Genomic DNA, 26,549 nt, shown 5'->3' with positions numbered 1-26,549 from the left:
AATAACAAATTCTGATAAAACATGGTTCCTGCCCTCGTGGTACTTACAGTTTAAGAGAAAAGATGTAAAACTAGCAGAGAAAGTACATAATCTTAATATCAATTTGTTAAGATGAGAAAACCAAAGTTACTTCACTTTCCAGGATTCTTTAAAACAACTTGGGTATTTAGATAAAATACCAGGGAGCCATAACAACAACCTGAAATACCGAGGAATGGCTTAATTTGAAGCTCTTAATACAAATTTAATTATCAAGAATAATATACTCAAATGGTTGTAAGTAACTTTGGCATGGATCCCACCAGGAAACTTCAGAACCAAAACACACATCTAAAACAAATTCCAACTGCATACTTGAAAAATAAACACATTGCTGTTTTTTTAAAAGTAACATTAAGGTCATATCAGACAACAAAAAGTATAATCAGTTCTACCTTTACTAGAATCTTAGAGGAAATGTAAAAAGGAAAGTAGAAACCAAAATGTTTACCCATGATGATATGAAACCAAAATGTGTGCTGTTAAAAATTAATTTTTAAAGAAAGCATCATTGCTTAAAAAAAATACTCTTTCTTAAAAACATTTGCAAAATCAAAACTATTTTAACTAAATAAAATAAGAAAATATTGATTACGCATGTCATTAAATAATCAGCACCTAGCAGAGTGCTCTTTAGATACAGATGCTTAGTGTTTTTATGGTTGTAATCCCAGAACTATCTTTTTATTTATTTAGACATAATGAAAAATGGATTGTCAATAAATGCCCGCGGTAGTTCTCTACGACTTCAAGTTACAGAGCAGGTGCTAATCTGCTGTGGTCAAAGGAATTTCTTCAATGGAACTTTCCTATAGCAAAGAAACCATAGGTCCGTTTTTTTTTTAAGGTGAATGAACAAAAGACAGTCTTACCTCCCACCAGTCTTAAAGATTAGATCTGCATTAGGTGCTCCCTTTGGATGCTGGTAACGGGGCCGTCGCTCACGATTGGTGTTTGCTGGAGCTGGACGCTGTGCAAGAGACTGCAACATCTCTGGAATTATGTGCATAAAAACCAAACAAACAAGAATTAACTTCAGTAAGATGCAATTACATCTTGGGGTAATCAACTTTTAACCATTTTGCAAGCTATCAGCACCCTCTGGGGGGGGGGGGATCCTAATTCCACTTAAAATAAGCTAAAGGTTCCACAAGAGTACTTTAGGGCATAAGAAAATCTCAATACCCAAAGGTCACTTTATCATTAATCTAAATACCATTGGTGAGCCAAGCAGTCATCCCTTGAGAAGAATAATCCTGGAAACAGAACAAAATAACTTGGTTCTATCATACTACTATGGAAGTCTGAGTACATCCTCTGTTATGCAAAAAATGGGTGCTCCAATAAATGTTTATTGATTTATATCTGGGTGCCATGCTCACTTAAGCATGAATATTAAAAGGTATACTGTTGACAAAATGTTCCTGTACTATACGTCCAAAGGGCCAATTTGCTTCAAAATACAGAAGCTATATCCTAGGTTAAGAAAGAACCACTGTGTTTCTTTGATACTGTTAGAATTTATGGGATAAGAGAAAAAAAAGCTAATCCATATGATCTGGAATCCTCTAAACTAGGGCAAACATAAGTGAATATCATACCAACTACGATGGCTGAGTCAGAGCTGGTCCTCTGTACCCTGGGAAAGATCAAAGCTGAACATGTGCCTCAACTACTGAATATGCCCAATGGCCCAAGGCATTTTGGAACAAGCTAGTAAACAACATTTCCAGATTTGTGCTATTGTGTAAGAGAGTTAGGAAGTCTAGAATAATTTGAATTAGGCCACATTTGGCAGAAACAAATATAACCATATTTTAAGTATATACTAATAATGCACTATCTATGTATGTAGTGATACAGAAGATAAAATATATACACACATACACTTTTGTTGTCCATACCAATTCTAGGCCCTGTAAAAGTACCTCAGACTCCTGGGCAAATTATCATTGTCACTTCTTTCTACTGTTCCAGATTGATTACGGTAACACAGTGGGGACATATGTTAAAAGACAGTTGTCCTTGGTCATTGAGAGAAGGGAAAGGGATAGGGCATTCCCTAGGCAAAACTTCAAAGTAGGGATTGTCTTTGCTAACAATTGCCCTTCTATCTCTTAGCAATGCCTTCTCCTTATGTCGGAAGAGTTTCACATTCGTATTGTCCTCCTATCCAAATCACTCTACACAGTGACCCATCCAGGCATGACCATCCAAATCCCTGCTACTCAACCCAATCCCATCAAAACATCTGGAAGACAATTTGATCAAACCAATTCTAACACATAAGTGAACAATATTTTCCCTATTTGTGTTTACTTGGCAGGAAGAAAGGGGGAGAAGGGGTGGGGAAGAACACAGCTCAAGTCCCTTAAATCATCCCACTAAGCTTCTATATATGAGAGGATCTAGCAAAAGAAGAAAGTAAATATTTCTGGCCTCTAGCTACTAAGTGGTTCAGGAAGTTTCCTCTGAAGGTCCTGTGAAAATTCCAGGACCCAGGGGGCATACAAGAAGCTGGGACTACTTACAGAAGCATTCAAGGTCCATTTACTCAAGGAGTCCTTGGCCAGCAGATATACCTCTCCTCATGGGAAATAGGACAGGGCAAGCAATGTGGTCCCACATACGGCTTAGCTTTAGGGGACGCAATCCTCTCCACTTCTCTAGAAACTATTTCTACTGTCATGGAAGGGAAAAGGACTGGACTAGTATATCCTGGACAGCAGGCTCCAGACAGGAACATTGAGGAAAAACTTTTTGAGGTACAGGAAAGGGTGGGAAGTGGAAATTGGCAGCAGGATATTGATGAGAGAATGAAGAATGTGAAATAATCTGACACTGTGATACTAGAATACTGAAGTAGAGAGGTTGCCTGGATGCACTTTCTCGAGTTACAGATCCAATAATCTTCATAGGAACTTCAGAGATATTTCCTATTTTACCAAATTCCTCACTTATTTCACCACAGATGAATCTAGTAATGTTTGGTGTAATAAAAAAAAAAACCAATTATAATAGTTTACATTAATTACTCACCATTGCCCTCTAATTATCACTTGGTACACTGATGATCATGTATAAAATTAAGTTTCATCTACTTATAAGGTAATCCTCTGGTAAATATTCACACCACAATTAGAAAATGAAATCAATTATTATTTTACTTTCATCTAATATTTACCACTCTGCATGGGAGTCCAACTAAGTATGGAACTCAATAAAGTAATGAAAGATGATAGAATAAGGCAGGTGGAAGCCTTAATGTTTTCAAAGGAACTTCCTTTTTTAAAAGAAGTTATCTGACTAAAATAAGACAAGATTAAATGAGCAATAACATGGTGACTTTGATATCTAATCCATTCTGTTTTTTAAAAAAGCATAAAATTTCCACTCATCAACTTCTTTAGCTTTGATAATTTTTAATAGAATATGCACTTTTCTTCTCTAAGAGATTCCAAACCTTGATAATCTTCTTGTTCCTGACGTTCGTTGATATCCAGTGTGAGTTTTTTCATTCTCATTCTCTCCTCTTGCTCTGCCTGTTGTTGGTTCCAATGATTTGCAGCAAGTTGAGAAGACATTGGTACATTAAGGATCTTAAACTGAAAGCAAACACAGAAGCATCATAACCAACTCAAAGATGTGAAAAAAGAAAATCATAAAAATATATAACTTAATAGTATTAAGAGATATTAGGCAAGACAGGGTTGGGAGAAAGGAGTGCCAGGAAATCAGTTATTTCTTTTCATATTAAACAACAAAAAACTACCAGATACTTTGGAAACACCCCCCCCCAAAAAAAATTCAAATATTAACATTATTAGGAAACAAATAATAGCAAAATAGTATCAATGAATCTTAAGAGTTAAAATTAAAAGTCATCTAGTTCAACAACTCATCCAAAGTAGAAATTCTTCTTACAAAAACAACGAGTAGAGATCATCCAAAAATTTCAGTGATAGGGAGCTTATTCTTTGCCAGTCCCATCTGGTTTGGAGACTGTTCTAATTACTACATGCCTGAGCTATACACTAGACATCCTATAAGCAATTTTGTTAGCTTCTACTAAGCTTGCAGTCTTCTAAAATCCCCAAAGGCCAGCCCATGCAAGCACTTGATCACAAAATCCATTTACATAAAAAGCCTTAACCTTAGAGACTTTTACATTTGCATCTGCTAAATTCCAACCAGTAAGCTGTGTTATGTTAAGAACTTTCTGGTTTTCAATTATGAGATAGAACATTATCAAAGAGTCTTGAGGCCAGCTGCAAATCTGATAAGTAAGCCTTCTATAAATTCATCTAAGTCACCTGACTTCTGTTTTCTTAAATAAATCTAGGGCTCATGTCTGTCTACCTTTCTTTACTATTAGGAACCTTAAAATAACATGATTACTCTCTTTTCCTGCCACTTCCTCCTCATCAATTAGTTCTCCCATGGGTCAGGATTAAGTCCAGAAATTACTTTTCTATTGCTGAGATAAATGGTTAACACTGGGTTAAAAGCTCCTATGAGTGCAGGGAGCATATTTTACTTAATTTTTTGTATTTTCCCCAGTGCCCAGCACAAGATCCCACACATGAGAAGTGTATGTTGAATTAAATTGATATGAAATTGTCAGTACAGAAAGTCAAAAAACAATTTTTTGCAGAAAGAGACATCCAACACATATTTAGATAGCTAAAGTCTCTCATTATTAAACATATGCAAAGGAGACATGCACAATCTATATCAGAAAATCATGGTTCAAAAATTGGTTCATTTCACTGAACATTTTCCCCCTTCTCTATCTCTTTCTTTTTTTATTATAAGGGATGATTTTCTAAGAGGAGGTAGGGGAAAAGATACAGTGAGTAATGTAAGTGATAAATATATATGTGTGTGTAGGTATCTGTGTGTGTATGTGTACATAGATACATACGTATATAAAATAAAAACTTGTTTTTAGAAAGAAAATCACCATCCATATCTTTCTAGAACATGTCCCAACTGTCATTTCTTTTAATGGAAAAAATTAGATCACGGAACTACAAATGAGTAAGAAAGACAACCACTCAATTTTATATACTACAATGAAAACTCAATGCCCACGTTATGGAAGCAATTTCCACACCAAAGAAACACAAAGAGAAATTAAAATCTGAAATCAAAATGATTTGACTACCAGGACCAGCATTTACTTGCGGAACAAAAATTCTAAAAATAAATTCCCTGTTTTCATATACCAACCTATTATTTTCCTATCAGCTCATTTTAGGGTGTCCATATCCCCGTATCACTTGGAGAGAAAAGATCTCTTACTCATTGTAATTAAGTCAGAGATCAATATCACCATCTTTGAGAAACAAACCTCCTCAATTAAGAAGATTCATGGAACTTGCTAGTGGGATTTCAGGGGTGGGGAAGATGTCAAGAAGAGGGAAAGTAGAGGAAGGTAATTATGCTGTTCTCCCTCAATATGGCAAAAGAATCAAAAAAGCAGCTATAATATACCAACCCTTCAGAGATGATATAAAGTAGATCATAATAATTCATATTTTTGCAACATTTTAAGGTATGCCAGCACTTTATACACACTAACTTGAGGCTTACAATAGCTTTGTGAAGTACATACTACAGGTATTATCCAAGTTTTACTGATAAACAGAGTCTTACAAAGATCAAGTGACTTGCTGATGACCATATAACTACTTAAGTGGCAGAGGCAGAATTTGAACCCAAGACCTTCTGACTCTATCCACTATACCATAATGCTTCTTAATGGCATACGATGTTTAATAAATGCTTACTGCCTGATTGTAGGATCTACCAAAGAGATTAGCAAAGGCATAGCAACAAAGCAAAAAGTCAGCAAAAAAAAAAAAACCAAACAAACAAAAAAAACAGTATTAGGATTTATCACTATCAGTGTGACCATTAAAGTAGAGAAAAAAAGGAACAAAAAATATAAATATTTATCACCCCAGTCTACATACTATGTAGGTATTCTAGTTAATTAATTCCTCTGTGAAACTAGAAAGATATAGCAGGTGAGAGGACCAAATAAGAAGTTAATATACGTCATTTTTCTTCATGCTACTAAAACATTAAATTTCTTTTCATGGGCAGGAGATGGGGAAATGGAGAGATATGACAAGCTGAAATGCTTAAATGTTATTACACCGCTCATTAGACAGAAGCTTTTATTTTATTGGACAGTTAGCTGGCATTCTTCACAGTGCTCTTACTGACTAACAATCCATTTTTATTCGGTAAGAAAAAGGAACTAGATGTCACAACGTTAGTCTCTGGATCACAGATTTAGAACCTGAAGGGATCTTAGTCTCCTAATTGGTCTCTCTGCCAAGTCTTTCCCTACTCCAATTCATCGTTCACAAAGATGTCAAAAGTAATTTTCTTTAAGTATAAGTCTGCTGACCACATCACTGTCCTTTTCGAACTCCAGAGCTTCCTATTCTTGCTAATACTGATAAAATATAAATTCTTCTGTTTGACTTTTAAGGCTCATTACAACTTGACCACAACCTGCATTTCCAGGCGCTTCCCCCCTCCCTCTTTCTCTCTCTCTCTCTCTATGTATGTATGTATGTGTACATGTGTATTATGCGTATGTGTGTATGCATGTATGTATTCCTGTTCACACCTGCTAAGGCTTAGCAAAACTGGCCCTGTTGCTATTCCTCAGACCATAACACTCCATCTTTCTCATCACCATTCCTCTGCACTGGCTTTCCCCAGTGCTTAAAATACACTCTCTCCTTCTTCCCCACCTCACCAATGCCCCCTCTCCCTCAGTCTCATAGATTTCATTAGTTTCCTTCACAACTCACTTCAAGGACTACCTTCTAGATGAAGCTTTTCCTGATCCCCCTAGCTGTTCAGGCCCTACCTCCCCACACTACCTTGTATTTATTCCATATGTAATTCTACTTGAGGGGAAGAAACTTCTGTTTTTGTCTTTGTGACCACAGCATCTGACACATGGCAAGTGACTGATAAATGCTTGTTGGCAGATCTAACCCAACTCCTTCATTTCACAGATGAGGCAACTGAGGCCAACCATAAGGTTAAATGTCTTGCCTAACAGTCACTCGGGCAATATTAAGTGGCAGAGACAGTACTGTAATGCAGGTCTTCCCATTGAAAATTCAGAACCATACTGCCTTCTAAAATGCTTTCTTTTAATATGTTACAACATTTGTCGTTGTACAGTAGTGTCTGACTCTTCATGACCCCATTTGAGGTTGTCTTGGCAAAGACATTGAAGTAATTTGCCATTTTCTTCTCCAGGTCATTTTATAGATGAAGAAACTGAGGTGAATAGGGTTGAGGTACTTGGCCAGTCACACAGCTACAAAGTATCTGAAGCTACATTTGAATTCGGGTCCTCCTGACTCCAGGGCCAGCATTCTATCCACTGCATCACATAGCTGCTCTGTTACCGCATTAAAGAATTAAAAAAGGAAAGGTTTCTTTCTCTTATCAGGATCTTTTCTTATGTAGGACCTTCCTAGAACTTTTCCTTTTCTGCGCTTTCTTCTGAGTTTCCCGCTGGGTACTTTTTTTTTCTCCCTCCCTCCCCACTCTGCTCTAGAGAAGGCTACCATTAGATATAAACGTATGTATATACACACACGTGTAAAAACATGCTACACATACTTCTATTTTTCAGTTCTTTCTCTGGAGATGGATAGCACCTTCCTTCATAGGTCCTTTGTAGTTGATTTGCATATTTATAATACTCAAAATGACTGAGTTGTTCAAAGATGTTCTTAGAACAATACTGCTATAACTGCACACAATATTACCTTTTTTTGTTTGTTTTGTTTTTTAGGCAATTGGGGTTAAGTGACTTGCCCAGGGTCACACAGCTAGTAAGCATCAAATGTTTGGTCTGAGGCTGCATTTGAACTCAGGTCCTCCTGACTTCAGGGCCAGTGCTCTACCCACTGCGCCACCTAGCTGCCCCCATGGCCAATTTCGGCCAAACTGCTTTCTAGCTTTCCTAACAATTTTTATCAAATAATGAATTCTTATTCCAAAAGCTTAAATCTTTACATCTGTCAAACACAAGGTTACTATAATCATTTCCTACTGTGTATTGTATGTCTACTGTGTTCCACTGATCTACTTTTCTATTTCTTAGCTAGTACCAAACAATTTTGCTAATTACTGTCTTTCAGTAGTATAGTTTAAGATCTGGTACTGCTAAATTTCCTTCCTTTAGATTTTTGTTCATTAATTCTTTTGATATTCTTGACTTTTTGTTCTTCTAAATTAGTTTTGTTACTGTTTTTTCCAGCTCAGTAAAATAATTTTTTTGGTAATTTAGTTGGGATGGCATTGAATAAACAGATTACATTAGGAAAAATTTCATTTTTATATTGGCTCTGCCTGCCCAGAAACAATATTTCTCCAAATCTAACTTCATTCGTATAAAAATGTTTTATAATTATGTTCATGTAGTTCCTGTGTTTCTTTTGTAGGTATACATACCATCTATAGTTATTTTAAATGGGTATCTTTTACTATCTTTTCTCACAGGGTTTTGTTGATAATATATAGAAATATATATATAATATATATGGGTTTACTTTATATCTTGCTACTTTGCTAAAAATTATTAATTGTTTCCACTAACTTTTTAGTTGAAATCTTTAGAATTTTCCAAATACACAATCATATCATCTGCAAAAAGAGATACTTTATTACTTCACTGCCCATTCTGATTCCTTGACTCAAGAATAGTGAGGTCATTTTGGTCCTCTTCAAAAACGAAGGACAGAAGCGGCTAGGTGTCACAGTGGATAGAGCTCTGGCCTTGGAGTCAGGAGGACCTGGGTTCAAATCCAGTCTCAGATACTTGACACTTACTAGCTGTGTGACCCTGGGCAAGTCACTTAACTCGGACTGCCTCACCAAAAAAAAAAAAAAAAGGACAACCACCAACCAACTAGTGATTTGTTTTTCTTCTCTTTTTAAAATCATATTAGCCAATAGTTATCTTTTTGTCCATAAAAACTCCTAGTTTTATTTACTAATTCAATAGCTTTTTATACTCATTTTTATTAATCTCAGTTTTAATTTTTAAGATTTCCAATTTGGTGTTTAATTGGGGATTTTTAATTTTTTTTCCTAGTTTTTTTCTAATTGCATACCCAATTCACTGGTCTATTCTTTCTCTAGTTTACTGACATAAGCATTTAGAGATATAAATTTTTCTCTGATTACTGCTTTTGCTGCATCACATAGGTTTTGAGATGTCATCTCATTATTGTCATTCTCTTTAATAAAATTATTATTTCTATGATTTCTTCTTCAACCCATTCATTCTTTAAGATTAGGTTGTTTAGTCTCCAGTTAGATTTTAATCTGTGTTTCCATGGTCCCTTATTGAATATAATTTTTATTACACTATGATCTGAAAAGGACACATATTTAATATTTCTGCATTTAGCTATAAAGTTTTTGTACCCTAATATATGGTCAACTTTTGTGAAGGTACCAAACACTGCTGAGAAAATGGTGTATTCCTTTCTGATCCACTTCAATTCTCTCTAGATAGCTATCATATCTAGCTTATCTAAGATTCTATTCACCTCCTCAATTTCTTTCTTATTTTTTGGTTAGATTTACATAATTCTGAGAGGGGTAGGCTCAAGTCCTCTGCTATTATAGTATTCTTAACCCATTTCTACCTGTAATTCATTTAACTTTCCCTTTAAAAATTTAGATGCTATAGCATTTGGTGCATATAGTTCTAGTATTGATATTGCTTCCTTTTCTATGGTACCTTTTATCACAATGCAGTTTCCCTGGGGTAGAAGAAGTCACTTACGATAGTGTTTCTCCATGGACCACTTGTTCATTATTTGGTCTGTCACAATTTTTAAGTTTTTGCTGGCATAAAGGTATGGGAACTAAATACAGAGACAAACAGCCACATTGGATGGAAGTTGTCTAGTCATTATCTAAAGAGGGATGACCCTCTATAAGACTGACTTTAAAATGGCAAACATGCAATGCATCTTTTCCAGACAAAAATGAATAAATTTACTTTAAAAGACAGATTTCTTAGATATCCAACATTACAACATCAAGTTTTCTGTTAAAGAACATAATTTTTTTTCTTCATTTCATAATTTAATGACCAACCTGGATACAGGTATATGAAAAGTTAGAAAGCAATTATTTTATTTTCAACACCACATCTCCCTCAGTGTTTATTTTCCTTTTACAAATGACCAAAAGAAAGTTATTTCTGAACACAAAGAGGCCTTTCACTAACTCAAGAATCAAAGATTCCTATAAGGCAACACATTTCGCTTTTCTAGAAAAACCAAAATATCTCTGCCAGAAGAACCAACTCCCAAAAGCAAATAAAGTATTTTTAAAAAATCTGAACAAGATACACTTCATTTTTCAGACCACAAAATGCTAGTCATTTTTCTTCACATAATACTCTTAAAACTCAACACTCTTCAAAATCTCAAAAAAAAAAACTGTAAAGGTTAAAAACTCATTTTATAATCAAGTTATCGTGATGAATTCTCATTTATAGTTAAATAACAATTACTCTTGATAGTCTCAGATATATTTTTGTGCTTTAATTTATTAAAATAAATCCCTTAAATACAAGTATACACTACAATCTATTCCTTCTGAATAAAAAATAACATGTACAATAAACCTACTAACAAAAATTAAAAAGTTTAGAATTTAAGGGCAACAATTTGGGACATTTTTTAAACCCCCAATTTTTTCCAAGTATGTATGTTTTCCATTTTTTCTACTACCTAAATGTTTTTTCAACTACCACCTGAGTATACATGAGCAAATGTGTCAAATATTACATTTTCGCACTGAGAAAGCCATCTATGTAGGTGACGCCACCTCTTTCCCACTCATTCTCCTTTTACCTCTCTACAATCTAGATTCCAAACTCACTATTCAACTGAAACTGATACCTCTAAAATTACTAGGAATCTCTTAACTGGTAAATCTAATCACCTCTTCTCAATTGTCATCCTTCCCTGACCATTCTGCAGCACTTTCAATAATGTTCTTCTCCTTGATACTCTTTTCTCTAGGATTCATGATGCCATACTCTCTTCCTGGCTCTCCTCCTACCTAACTGCTCCTGCTCAGTCTCCTTGGCTCATCTTCATTCAAGTCATGGCCACCAACTACAGGTGTCCCATAGGGCTCTGTCCTAAGACCTTTTCTCTTCTCATTCTCTAATATTTCATATAGTGATCTCATCACTTCTTACAGATGTAATTATCATCTCTAGGCTGAAGATTCTCAGATCTACTTATATGCTCCTAACCTCGTGGCTGACCTCCAATCTTGCATCTCTGCTTTTTGGACACCTCAAACTGGAAGTGCTGTACAAATCCTTAAACTCAACATTTTCAAAAGTGAACTCATGCAAAAAGTGATGAGTATCTCTAATTGATACTGATAAAAAAATTTAAATAAAATATTAGCAAAGAAACTATAGCAACATATCTCAAAATTATGCACTATAACCAAGTTGAATTCATACTGGAAACATAGGGCTGGTTTGATAATATTAGGAAAACTATAAGCATAATTGACCATATCCAGAATAAAAACAAGAAAAATCATATGATTGTATCAATAGATTTAGGGAAGGCTTTTGACAATATAAAAATCCATTCTGGTTAAAAAATACTACAAAGCATGTGAATAAAGTGATCTTTCCTTAATATGATCATAGGAATCTATCTAAAACCAAAAGCTAGAATTATCTATAATGGGACAAACTAGAGGCCTTTCAAATAAGATTAGAGATAAAGCAAAGGCTACCACCATTATTACCATTATTAAAGGTTACCACCATTATTATTTAATAAAGTACTAGTAATGCTAGCTAGAGTAATAAGACAAGAAAAAGAAATTCAGATAATAAACCTAGGCAAAGAGGGGGGAAAAATCATCACTTTTGCAGATGATATGATAGCTTACTTAGAGAATCCTACACTGTCAACTAAAAAGCTAATCAAAACAACAACTTTGGCAAAGTTGCAAGGAATAAAATAAACCCACACAAATCATCAGCATTTCTATATATTACCAACAAAATCCAACAGAAAGATGAAATAATTTACAATTTAAATTTAAATTTAAAATAATTACAGGCAACATTAAATACTTGTACCTCTCAAGACACATGCACGCAAGAACTATATAAACACTATCATAAAACATTCTTTATATATACAAAGAGAGATCTAAATTATTAGACAAATATTGTGTTGATAGGTAATCCAAGCCAATTAAAAAAAATACTATCCAAATTAATTTACTTATTCAGTGAAATACCAATAAAACTACCAAAGGACTACTTCGTAAAGCTAAAAAAAATGATAAAGGTCATCTAGAGGAACAAAATGTCAATTATCAAGGGAATTAAGCCCCCCCCAAAAAAAAGGAGGGAAAAGGGACACTGCAATACCAGATTTCAAACTATACCACAAAGTCATAATTATCAAAACAATCTGGTGCTGGGTAAGAAGTAGATCTTGATCAATGGAACAGATTAAAAACACAAGAAAAAAGCAAATAAATAAAAAAAATCAAAAAGCACAGTAACCTAGTGTTTAATAAACCCAAAGATCCCAGCCACTGCAGCAAGAATTCACTTTCTGACAAAAACTGTTGAGAAAAATGGAAAGCAGACTGGTCAAAACAAGGTATAAATCAAATTGCTTTCCAGCATGACTGGACCAGTTCATAACTCCACCAACAGTGGAGCTTCCACCAAGAGAAGCTCCAAATGGTTTCATGATTTAGACATAAAAGCTGACATGGAAAACAAACTAGAAGAGTACAAAAGAAATTACCTGCAAGATCTATACATAAGGGAAGAGTTTATGACCAAACAAGAGAGATGTTCACAGAAGGTAAAATGGACAATTCCGAGGACATAAAATTAAAAAGGTTTTGTATAAACAAAATTAATGCAGCTAAAATTAGAAGAGAAGCAGGAAACTGGGGGTGAGGTGGGAATTCCTTACCTCAGGCTTCTCTGATAAAGGTCTCATTTCTAAGATACACAGGAAACATTCAAATTTGTAAAAATAGAAGATATCTCCCAACAGATAAATGGTCAAAGAAGATCAACAGGCAGTTTTCAGAGGAAGAAATCCAAGCTATCAACAGCCATACCAAAAAAAAAATTGCTCAAAATCACTATTAATTGAAGCAATATAAATTAAAACAACTCAGAAGTAGCACCACCACACCTGTCATCAGATTGACAAAAAAGGAAAATGCAAATGCTGAAAGGGTTATGGGAAAACAGATACATTTAACACACTGTTGGTGGAGCTATGAACTGGTCCACTCATGCTGGAAAGCAATTTAGACCTATGCTCCAAAATCTACTAAACTTGACATTATCACTGATACATTTATACCCCAAAGAGATAAAGAAAAGGACCAAGATGTACAAAAATATTTATAGCATCTTCTTTTATGGTGGCAAAGAATTGGAAGCTGAGTAGGTGCCCATAAACTGTGGAAAGAATGAACATGTTATGGTATCTGAGTGTGATGAAATACTATTGTGTGGTTAAAAAAAAAAATAAAGGAAATTGCTCAATGGATGGAGCCCCGGCCTTGGAGTCATGAGGACCTGAGTTCAAATCCAGCCTCAGACACTTGACACTTACTAGCTGTGTGACCTTGGGCAAGTCACTTAACCCCAAATGCTTCACCAAAAATAAAAAAAATAAAAATAAAGGAGATAGATGCTTTCAGAGAAACCTAGGAAGACTTGTATAAATTGATGTAAAGTGAAGTGAGTAGACCCAGGAGAACAATTTATATAATGACAACTATTGAAAAGGCAAACAACTTTGCAAGACTTTGGAATTCTGACCAATACAACATCCAACCACAGTTCCAGAGGACTCATGATGAAACATGCTACCCACATCTAGACAGAGAGGTAACGGACTCAGGGTAGAGACCGAGGGATACTTTTTTTTTTTTAACATAACTAATGCAGTCAATGGCAAGGTAGGAAAAGGAGGAGGTAGGAGGGAAAGAAGTTGGATTTTTGTTGTTTTTCAATAGGGGCTAGGGTGGGTAGGTACACAGGTAAGACAGGAAGGAAAAAATCAAGCCGAAAATAAAATTAAAAATTTAAAAGGAAAAATAATATGAAATACACATTTGTAAATATATATATATTTTCATTCCTAGGCATTTTCCTGCTGAATAAATTCAAAATGGAATTATGGCAATAATTTAGACCCCCAAAATAAGGCAACAAATCATGTCCCGTATACAGTTAGTTAACCAGCTGATATTCCCAAGTTCTTACCTGCTGCTTGTTGCCCTTTCTGGTTAACATGACAAATGGCATTGTGTCGCCAGCTTCAGTCTCTCCTTCCCCACCGCCCAGCGGTGGGCCCTTCCTCAGCTGGCTTTTGAGGTGCAGTGGAATAGCAACATCCAGTTGGTGTACTTTAACAGACTCGCCACTTCGTTGCTTACAGAAAGAAAGTGAAAAGCAGGGGAAATACCTTAAGACACTTAAATTTATAAAGTAAGTTCAGGCAGTTTTACTTTGTAAAACACAAAATAATTCAATAAGTATTTAGGCATGAAGGGAACAGAGATGAATGAATCCTCTGAAGCACAAGATTAATTGCCAAATTGGTGAAAGACAGAATGGCAAAATGAGTAGGAGTAGACTTAGGGCAGGAAGACCCAGGTTTAATACTCACCTGACACTGAGTAACCATAAGCATGCTACCTAAAGAGCTGTTGAAACCTCAGGTTACTCACTAAGACTATTTAGCCAATTGTTGATAAGTTGTGAAACGCCCTGCTAGGAAGAGTAACACCACCAATGAAATCAAAGTTCCTTGATATAGTGTGATTATCATTATTAGTGCATTTTTCTTGGACTACATTTTAAAAAATTATTTTGAGGGCATTTAGGTAGTATAGTGGAGAGGGCACTGGGCCTGGAGTCACGAAGACCCAAGTTTGAATCTAGTCTCACACAACAGCTATACGACTGGGCATGTTATTTAACCTCTGTTTGTCTCGGTTTCCTCAACTGTAAAATGAGGATAATAACAGTACCTACCTCCTAGTGTTGTTGTGAGGATCAAATAAGATATAACTGTAAAACAGTTAACAAAATGCTGGCACATAATAAGCACAATATAAATATTATCTATTATTATATAATTTAAACAGACAATCATATAAGTTAAGCCACAAACTCCAATTTTTAAAAACTGTTTTATTATAATTTAATAAGTAATCCCTTAAGGTATGTCACAAAGTCCAAAAGGCATTAAAATTTAGCAATTTAGCGAATAGCTGTTTCCCTCATTAGTTTCCAAAAAATTTTCTCCATTTTGAGTTCAAGTTATTATAATTCTAGGTTTATTAAGTCAAGATTTTATCATTGAGAAGTAATTAGAAAACAAATGGGAAGGAAGCACAAAGGAAGAACAGTTATTTAAAATATGAAATTATTTTTCAAAGTTTTTTTTTGTTTTTTTGGTGAGGCAATTGGGATTAAATGACTTGCCCAGGGCCACACAGCTAGTAAGTGTCAAGCTTCTGAGGTTGGATTTGAATTCAGGTTCTCCTGACTTGAAGGCTGGAACTCTATCCACTGCACCACCTAGCTGCCCCAACAGTTTTAAACATATTTAATAAATCTTGATATTTTCAGTTAAAGTCACAGTAAACTACGAAAAGTAAAAGCCAACTGAAATTGTTATATTCTAGATAAAATGCATTCAGGAACACCAGGGAAACATTCTTTAAGATTTTAAATAAACAGAATGAAAATAAAATTTTAAAAGGCCAATTTTATGGCCAAGAAAAAAACAAATTAAAGCAAAGTTTGAACAAGAATTTCAGGAAAGACTTTATTCATAAAAAGAATGACAGCCTCTTTACAGTAGCTCTGATACTACACAATAAACCAGCTGGAGTAGGAAAGGGAAAGGATATTGGCATGCCATTGCAGGTACTCTTTCCACAAAGTGGGTACAGAAGTAAATTTTTTTTTTCCAGTAAAGTAAATGGCATCTTATGAGTCACATGAAGCAATTAATGCCCTTTAAAAAAAGGGAAAATTTACCCCCTTCATAGGCAAGATCAGAAACATTTTGTTTTCACTGTACTAACTTACAGTTTGATAGACTGCATTAATTTACCATGTGACCAAGAGCATGTATTTGAGACTCTTACTCCACGAATCCAAAGCCTTAGAAAGGAAGAGTCTTATTTTAACAAAGGAATATGCAGTTTGCACTGAAAATATTTAATGTTATTTTACTGCAAGCTTCAAGGAAACTGACTTTAGTAGCAACAAAGAAGGTAAAATCATTTCATGAATATGTACAACTATGTAATTTGATTATACCATGATGGGAATTAGAGATAAGTTATCACTAACTATTAGCATCACTATTTCAGTGCAAAATTCTCACTGTCTTTCTAGAAACCAACTGTCTTCTGTAAAGTCTAAGAAGATTCTTGATGCACTGAAGATATATTGCTCACCCATATCCTTAAATTTACTGATAAATGATGACTGGATTGGGACTGGGACAACAGTGTTCCAAATAACACTAGACTAGAATATAAAGCCTGCTACAGATGAAGACAGGTGGGCACTGACAATTTTATGTTTAACTACATTCTACTACTCATTCTCCAATGATCTGAATGTGCTTTTATTTTAGGTATTTACATATAAAATAATTTTATTTGTATTAGAATTCTTTAGGAAAACAAAGCAAAAATTAATACCTGAAGATTTTCCAGCACCATTTTATCCAGAGCCTGAATGAAGTCCTCATCCTCTGCACATGGGACATGCTTAAGTCCACCTCCTTTAATCATTACCTCCTTAGAGAAAACATAAAATTATAAATTTCAAATGTAAACTGCTAGATAACAGAGGATCATTTCAACTTGTCTTGTACAGTTTCTAGAATAACACAATGAATAAGTGGGTATTTTATAATACTTTTCAGTAAAGTTACAGGAAAAAGAACTGCATTATAAAGAAATGCCTAGCTGACTATCACAGTACAATTGTTCTTATTTTCTGAAACAATCTGAAAGAACACAATTATACATCATAATACACACAGAACTCCCATGTCTAGCACTGAAATATCATGAAAAGGATGGTGATTTACAAAGGCAAATTTCTCAGCAATACATACAGTGTTCTCTTCATCAGTTTCATTTTCCTTATTGGAATCTGTAAGGTAATCTGTATTCTCCTCCTCTTCTTCCTCTCCATCATCATCATCATTGTCAGAACCCTCCTAAAATTGTTTTTTAAAAATTATTTTTTAAGGTTAATACCATGGCATACCTGAATACAATTGTAAGGAGCCAACAGTGAACACTGATGTTATTCATGCTTTACAAATCTGATTTCCAACAGTTCTGAATAATCAATTATTGTCCTTGAGTTTCATTTAGCCTACTATGTAGACTGCTTACAATGGTAATGCAATGTTAGCTGGCAACATTTACTGAATACCAGTAGTTGAAAACTTACTTCATTATCTTCCATTGATCTAAAACAGTACAAAGATCCTTTGTACAGCCTCTTCCTTGTTTTCAACAAAAAACAAGTTCTGTGAACCTCCTACACTTTTTTTCTCCTATGAAACTAATCTGAAAACAGGCTGATTTCTACATAGGATTACAATGGCAAACATTTTCAACTTTACTGAAGAAATCAATTTAGTATTCTAATTTATTATTTCTCAGACTGAAACTATCAAGGTGACTATAGGAAGTCTCAATGTTTGAATGTTTTTTTTTAAACTTAGGAAAGCCAAATTAATGCACCCCTTAAAGCAATTACATCAAAAGTATGCTTTTTTTCTTAGAATTTTTGCCTATAAAGGTTTGAAAAGGAAGAAAGTAATTTGCAAATATGGATTAGTTTAGATATGCACAAGTACTAGCCAGAATAAGAACTTCATCGGGGTCATTCAAAATTGACAATGTCACACACATACTGAAAAAGGGCAGACTAAGCAATTTTACCTAACTCTAACAAATTTGTTATATGTGATTTTATGGTTACAGCACAATATTTTGCTATACACTTTAGAGAAATGATTTATAAAAAGTCCCAAAAATATTGCACATAATTTTAGATACAGTCAACATACTACATGGAAGGGGAGGAATATATTTGGACATGAATGTGATATAATGTATCAGTAAGAACAAATTTGAAAAAATTAATTTACCATGTGACCAACAGCATGTATTTCAGGCGGGGGGCAGGGGAGGATAAAATTTTGAAAGTTGCAGCAGGAGGGCCAAAAGCAGGGGTTCACAACCTTTTGTGTGTGCGTCATGGCCCCCTTTAGCAGTCTGAGCCTATGGATTCCTCAGAATGTTTTCAAATGCATTAAAAAGAACTACCAAAGAAATCAATTATGTTGAAATAAAGATGTAATATTTGTCCCAAAAAATTTACAGACCAACCTCCACCCCCCAGTGCTGCCCTAAAATCTATTCACACTCCTCTTAGGAAATAACTCCTGGTCTAAAAATGAAATCTTATTCAGTGGCCATTTTTATGTGGATATTATGAAGCAGAAATGAGTTCTAAACAATTAATTTTAAAAGTCATACTCAGGGCCTGAAGGTAGAATATGATGAAGAAAGTTCTTTTTGGGTAGAGGATTTAGATTTGAGCATACTTCTGAGCAGGTGAAAATTGTTCTAGATTACCATTCATAGCTCTTCCAATCTTACTATTTCCTTCTCCTCTCTTTATATTATCTTCTGTGGTTCATAAGGAAGGTGGTCAAACCTGGTCAGTAGATGAGGGGGATCAAGCATTCCTTCCCTGTTTTCCTTCCTAGGGTCAAAGCTCCAGCAAATTTATACATATATTTTATTTATCCAGAAAAAAATACCTACGTGTTATTAAAAGTTTTTGTAGTAAATATTCAAGTTGCACCCTTAAAATAAAGCAATAGCTAAATACTAAGTCACTCCCAAAATTATGAATTTATATATAGGATGCATTTTAGAGGGGAGAAGAAACAGTGAATGAATGCAAAACATCTTCACATAAAAACAAAGCAGCAAAATGCCCACCTATTACGCTACCAATTACAGAAGTGTTTTGCACAGCTACAAAATTTTACTGGTTAATTTGCTTTTATTTCAAAGCAGTACTTAGACTAAAGAAAGTCAGAAATGAGATAAAGTTCTAAAATGTCATCTATACATGCTATAAATAAGTAAAGGTCCATGAAAACCCTATGATATTGTGCCACTGTATACACTGTTTTTTCTATAATCACTCCTTTTAATTATAAAACACAATGTTAAAGGCATGCTTCAAATCATGCAAAAGTTTTATATTATCTTACACAAGTATAAACATAGTAGTAGGGACTTTATCAATTAACTGAAGAAAAATGTAATGGCCTTGAGTGGCTAAGTCTGTTTTCCTATGATGGACTTACAGTCATTTATTTACTATTTTCTAGCAAAAGGAAAAAATAATATCAAGCAGAAGAAGAGGTCTACAAATATTAGAGTATAAATGAATTTCAGATTTCAAATTTCAAAAATACCTAAAATAATTGCAAGATTATTAGGATCAGATTTAGAGTTGGCATAAATGATACAATATATAAAGTGTATTGTAAAGGGATGGATTTGGAAGAAAAGTGCATGAAAGATATGAATGCTATTTCTTCCTTTAAAACTGACTGGATCTCATCAACAATATTTTCTATCACTTTATAAGCTCTTATAAACAGAATATGGACTAATTTTCAAAGGAAAGAAAGTAGGGGGGATACAATAAACTGCTGTCACCTTGAAAATAGGCTTGGTTATACAGGCTACACTTCAACAAATGTACCTTTTACAAACTTGGCTATAAATAAAAGTGTTATCACCTCTTCCTCAGGTTCATTTACTTCACTTTCATTTCCAGATTGTTCTTCTGTCTCAGCTCCTCCTTCTTCTTCCTCTTCATCTTCTTCAAGGTTCTCTCCTTCGGTCATGGAATCTTTCGAATCTTTGTCATTCAAAAGGCCTTAAAATTAAAGCAGCAAAACATAAATACAATGAGACAATTTTCAAGAAGTACTTTCAACTAAGAACATATATATGACATGTTAAAAGAAATAGTTTAATAAATGTTTTGTTGAAATTGTTACAGAAAATCAGTGGTGAGTCAAGTATAGAATTCAGGCTTCCTCCAAATGATAAACAGAAAGTTTCATACTTAGCAAAGGCATAAGAATACTTCAAAAACTGAGATTCCCTGAGATACACATGAAATTCTTATGTCCCTTCCATACTGCCATGGAAAAGGAAATATCCTCTAAGGCTTTACTAAATAGCTTTAAACACTGTGATTATAATTTCTAATTTTAGTACTGCGTGAACAAAGCTATGAGGCAGAGCGGATTCATAGATTTGGAGTTCACCTAGGAAAGAGGAAGACATGAATTCAATCCCCACTTCTATCACACACTGCCTGTGTCATTCTGGGCAAATCATTTAACCTCTCAATGCTGTTTAACACTGGAGGTTGCAGAAAAAGTGTTGATATGCACTGGAAGAGGGAATTCCTCACCACAAGCTCCCATATTAATGAAATCGGAGCTCTCAACAAAGGTTTGAGGAGGAAGGGAGGAGAAAGCTAACACAGGCAAGAAAGCCAGAGAAGCTAAGCTGTAGGTGCAAATCATTTAAGATAATTTTCTAACAAGTGACAATTTTTTAAGATTCCCAGAAGCCCCAGACACAAAATGAATCATTAACAGATCCTACAGTTGGTTAGTAAATTAAACCTTAAAGCACTACATATATGTGAATAGTCGGTGGTGATAAAGTTGAGATTCCAGAAAAGAAAAAAGGCCACAAGTTTTGGTCATGATTTAGACACACACACATGCGCACACGCACACGCACATGCTCTCATGTGCGCGCTCTCTCTCTCCCCTTCCCTTTAATTAAAAAAAAAATCCACTAGAATCAACATGATTCCAGTCTTTCCCACACTCTAATCCACCTTGTAGATCTACCACTGCCCAACTAATTTAAATTCTTGTTCAAACAATTTGAATCATTCCTTGATTTTTACCTCATTAAATCTTAAATCTTCTAACTAGCTTCCAAAGCTAGTTACTCTCTCACCCTACCTTTCCAACTTTCCATATCTGTCAAAAATACTCTTTGCTTATGTCAATCTCTTCCCTGTCCCATCATCACTGTTCCCAAGGTCACTGGGCTTCTGTACCTTCACTTATATTGTTCTCTTTTGCTTTCAACGTACTCCTGCCTCATCACTTCCTTGCGACCCCATATCAATTCCATTTTGTCCATAAAGACACGCTTGAATGCTCAATCACTGCTTTTCCTCTCACTGAACTCATGGGTCATGAAGCATATGCCATACAATTTACCACTGGGTACTTTCTTATGTATTTCTCTAATTCATGAGCATTAAACTCATCTCCTCTAACTAAACTTTAGGGCATTAAACTTACATTCCCTAACAGCAACTTTGGGGCAAAGACCTTGTCTTGCACAGTACTGTATCCCTACAGTGTATCTTGCATAGTACCTGCATATCTTGCATGTACTGAACCCAAATACTGGATAACATTTATTAACACAAACTGAGACGGAAGCAATCTTAGGGATTATCTAATTCAGTCTTGTAACTGAAGGAAATTAAAGTCTAGAGAGGCTAATTTGCTCAAATGTCCAACAAAAATCAGAGAGAAGAATTCAACATCTAACTTCTGGACCGCAGTTCTTTCCTGCATACCATGCAGCTCCTTATTTAAGCTGAACACTGTAGAAATTACTGCAATGAAGACTGTATAAGGCAAAATTATTTCCATCATTATCTAGAGTCTACTGAAAAAAAATTTTTTATGACCTCAAATCCATTACAGCTTTTTCTATAAACATTATTTTCAAAGGAAAATTTAAGAGATGGTTTATTAAATTACAAGCTCTTTATTCTCCTCCCTCTCTGATACCACATAGTTATTAGAAAAATTACTTTGTGAATACTAATGCTGTTGGAAGTAGAATCAATGACAGTCCCATGGCACTAGAACATTATAAAAGATAATTTAAAAGGTACACATGGTAAGTGACAAAAAGTAAAAAAAAAAAATAATCATTGCTATTGGAATTCAAATATAGGAGAAATCCTCTTGGGCTGAAATGGTTAGGGCAAAGACTTCTTAGAGGAAGGAGGACATGGGCTGGCCTTTAATTAGTCTAAATGAAGCAAAATTTGGGTGGTGGTCAGGTTGGAAATATGGGTTGGGGCCCATTACTATGCTCAGCATAGACTGTGGACTTTGCTCTGTAAACAATGAGGAGATACTGAAGGTTCTTCACTCTAAAAGTAAAATGATCCAAGCAATGCAAAGAAAAATTAATCCTAGATATGGTATTGAAAAATGGAGCAGAGAACAGAAACTGAAGATAGACTATTAGAACAAAAGATATTACTGGTCAGCAATCAAACCAGAGTAGAAAGAAAGGGACAGAAGCAAGAGATCTTATGAAGAAAATAATCAAGGACTGGTCACTAAGAAATGAAGGGCAAAGAAGAAAAAACTGAAAATCAATGGTGAACCAAATCTGAGGTTTTCCTTTGTGATGATGACAAACCTGCTCTGAAATATCAAATGTTTTTATATTCACCTAAAATACAAATCATGTTTTTTATTAAAAAACTTGCATAGGGGCAGCTAGGTGGCACAGGGGATACAGCTCTCTCGCCTTTGAGTCAGGAGGACCTGAGTTCAAAACCCACTTCAGACACTTGACACTTACTAGCTGTGTGACCACCAAAAGGAAAAAGAGAAAAAAAAACTTACATAAGAAAGCTTCACTTGGATGGTTATATTTCAAGTCTATACAAGGAATTAAACAGATTTTACTTTTCACAATCTGTATTTTCCTCCAAAACATGGATCAGGTGCCACACCTCTCCCTTAAAGCTGAATATCATCACTTTTCAACACCCTAACCCCAGCTGTTAATGCTCTCTCTACCATGACAAACCATCTTGTATTTACTTACCTGTGAACATGTTGCATGTTGCTAATAAAATGTAAGTTTCCTGAGGATAAGATCTATTTTATTTTTGTCTTCCTATTCAAAAGGCCTAGCCAGAGCCCTATACAGAGTTAGTGCCTCTATCTGAGTTTAACTAAATTGAAAAAGCATGATTAAGAGTCCATTTGCATGTGACACTATGCTAAGTACTGTAAAAAAATTTTTTACAGAGGATTCCATTTAAAATTGACAATTTAAAACAGAAAATATTTAAAGATGAACAAGCAAAGAAAAGAGTGATAAGACTATAATCATACCTTATGATTTTTTAAAGTCTTCATATGCATTACTGTGAATGTTAAAATACCCTAATGAGATAACTGAGGAATTGCTATACCCATTTTAAAGACCTTGTCATAGGTCACACAGCAAGTAGCTGGCAGAGACAGAATGGAAAAAAAGTTTTTGATGCTCCTGATACACTAAACACCTAGGGAGATAACAATGAAAGACAGAAAAGAAAAAGAAGGATGCCATTTATTAAGAATTGGGCATATCTGGGAATGTAGAAACAAGGACACATTAACAAGTGGTTAGGAGGCTGCTAGTTCTTTTAACCTTTAGCAAGTTTTGTAATTTCTCCATGCATCAACTTTCTATTTTCAAAGACAGTTGTCTTGTCTATAGCAACACTAAAGGACTATTTTACAGTTAATATTACATTAAAGATTAATTAGGAAGTACTTTGAAGCACTCAAACTCTGATGATACACCTTTTTCCTTCCAGTAAGAGTGTAGAATGTTGCATTGCCCGATTCTGCATATTGTTGTTTTGGTTTTTTCTTTTTTTTAAGGCAATTGGGGTTAAGTGACTTGCCCAGGGTCACACAGCTAGTAAGTGTCAAGCGTTTGGCCTGAGGCCATATTTGAACTCAGGTCCTCCTGACTTCAGGGCCGGTGTTCTATCCACTGCGCCACCTAGCTGTCCCTGTTATTTTGGGTTTTTTTTTAAATAAAAGGAAGAAGGGCAGGTATTTAGGGGGAAATAGCTATGGTCATTTTAGGTAACAAAACTTTTAAAAGTTGCTTTTAAAGTAAAGGAAGGAAAGAAATGCAGGCAAAAGGCTTATCCTAAGTCTACTTTCCACTGGGAAAAAAACTGTTAAGATATCTTTACTCACAAAAATTGATATATTATTAAAACATAAGGTATATAGGGAAGAAATATATTCCATTAGGTTTTGGTTTGCATTCAGTACCAATAAACGGTTCCATTTCATAAAACTGTTTTGCCCTTCCCAAATCCTAGGCGATGGCAAGCAGAGATGCTACCTGTTGGCCTTTAAGTTAATCGTTTACCTGACTTGCAGAAAACAAAATCTAGTCCTCCATAGGCCTCTGTGAAACAGATATCTATGTATTTACTAAGATCTGTCATGTGCAGGGGGCCTTTCTTTATAAAGTTCCCATTCTCATAAATAGGTAACAGAAATAGGTAATAGAAGAGAAAAGGGTATCTTTTCACAACTATGGAGACAGGGAAGAATTCCTGACCAAACAAGAGATAGAGATAATCATAAAAAGTATAAGAAAATTTTAATCAGATAAAATAAAAAAGCACAAATAAGGCAAGAGTTCGAAGGAAAACAGGTAACTGGGAGAAAAAATTGCAAGGAATTTCTCTGATGAAGGTACAATGCTTAAAATTTATAGAGAATTTACCAACAGACAAATGCAAAAAAAAAAAAGACATAAGGAGGTAGTCTTTTTTTTGTCTCATTTTGTTTTTTGCTTTTTGGGGAGACAATCAGGGGGTTAGGTGACTTGCCCAGGGTCACACAGCTAGTAAGGGTCAAGTGTCTGAGGCCAGATTCTTGACCTCAGGTCCTCCTGACTCCAAGGCAGGACAGGACTTCTGTCCACTGCGCCACCTAGCTGCCCCCAGCAGGCAGTTTTTAAAAGAATGCAAACTAAAAACCACCAAAAAAAATCACACAAATCACAAGTAAGAAAAGCACAAATTAAAACAATTCTAAGGTTCCATTTCACATTCATCAAATCGGTAAAGATGAAAAAGGAAAATGACAATTAGTGGAGGGGCAACAGGAGGACAGGAAAATTAATTCACTCTTGGTGGAAATGTGAAGTGGCCTAACCACTGTAAAAAGTTATTTAGAACTATACCCCCCAAAAGTTGACAAACTGTACATATCCTATTTGTTAGTCCAACTTCTACTTTGCTTTTTAAAATTAATTTATTTTGATTTATCAATAAACACTTCCACAAGCTTTTGAGTTTTAAATTTTACTCCCTCTCTCTCCCCCCTCCCTCCCCAAGATGGCGTGCAATCTGACACAGGCTATACATATACATTCCTATTAAACATTTTCACATTGGTGATGTTGTAAGTAAGAATTAGAACCAATAGGAGAAACCACAAGAAAGAAGAAACAAAACAGAAGGAAAAAATAGCAAAAATGTGCTTTGATCTGCATTCAAACTCCAAAGTTCTTTCTGGATATGGATAGCATTATCTATCATGAGACCTTTGGAGATGTCTTAGATCCTTGCATTGCTGAGAAGAGCCAAGTCTATCAATGTTGGTCATTGCACAACGCGGCTGTTACAGTGTACAACGTTCTCCTGGTTCTGCTCATTTCACTGAGCATCAGTTCATTCAAGTCTTTCCAGGTTTTTCTGAGGTCTGCCTGTTCATCATTTCTTATAGCACAATAATATTCCATTACATTCATATATTACAACTTGTTCAGTCATTCTCCAATTGATGGGCATTCCATCAATTTCCAATTCCTGGTCACTACAAAAAGAGCTGCCATAAATTTTTATACATGTGGGTCCTTTTCCCACTTTTATGATCTCTTTGGGATACAGCCCTACAAATGCTATTGCTGTGTCAAAGGGTATACACATTTTTATAACTCTTTGGGCATAGTTCCAAATTGCTCTCCAAAATGGTTGGGTCAGTTCACAACCCCACCAACAATGCATAAGTGTTCCAATTTTCCCACATCATCTCCAACATTTATGATTTTCCTGTTTTGTCAGGTTAGCCAATCTGATAGGTGTGATGTGGTGGTACCTCAGAGTTGTTTTGATTTGCATTTCTCTCATCAATAGTGATTTAGAGCTTTTTTTCACATGACTATAGCTTTAATTTCTTCCACTGAAAACTGCCTGTTCATATCCTTTGACCATTTATCAATTGGGGAATGACTTGTATTCTTATAAATTTGACTTAGTTCTCTATATATTTTAGAAATTAGGCCATTATCAGAGACACCGGTTGTAAAAATTCTTTCCCAATTTTCTACTTTCCTTCTAATCTTGGCTGCCTTGGCTTTGTGCAAAAACTTTTCAACTTAATGTAATCAAAATTATC

At 34.9% G+C, this 26,549-nt stretch overlaps 1 protein-coding gene across 1 annotated transcript in view; it reads right to left on the bottom strand.

Annotated features, from left to right (window-relative positions):
- Window positions 1-907: 907 nt before the first annotated feature.
- UPF2 (UPF2 regulator of nonsense mediated mRNA decay) overlaps window positions 908-26,549 on the bottom strand; it is a 113,898-nt gene continuing 88,256 nt past the window's right edge. The window contains exons 17-22 of the mRNA XM_078150030.1: window positions 20,010-20,149; window positions 17,283-17,387; window positions 16,861-16,959; window positions 14,399-14,566; window positions 3,503-3,644; window positions 908-1,032 (exon numbers count right to left, since the gene is read on the bottom strand). Of these exons, the coding sequence (XP_078006156.1) occupies window positions 908-1,032; window positions 3,503-3,644; window positions 14,399-14,566; window positions 16,861-16,959; window positions 17,283-17,387; window positions 20,010-20,149 (779 nt within the window). The remainder of the gene's footprint in view (window positions 1,033-3,502; window positions 3,645-14,398; window positions 14,567-16,860; window positions 16,960-17,282; window positions 17,388-20,009; window positions 20,150-26,549) is intronic.

Source organism: Phascolarctos cinereus, unplaced genomic scaffold (genome assembly GCF_003287225.1).
Source record: "Phascolarctos cinereus isolate Bilbo 61053 unplaced genomic scaffold, phaCin_HiC Scaffold_1;HRSCAF=81, whole genome shotgun sequence".
Classification (NCBI taxonomy): Eukaryota; Metazoa; Chordata; class Mammalia; order Diprotodontia; family Phascolarctidae; genus Phascolarctos; species Phascolarctos cinereus.
Note: the sequence above shows the minus strand (reverse complement) of the source record. Positions and strands in the feature narration are given on the sequence as shown.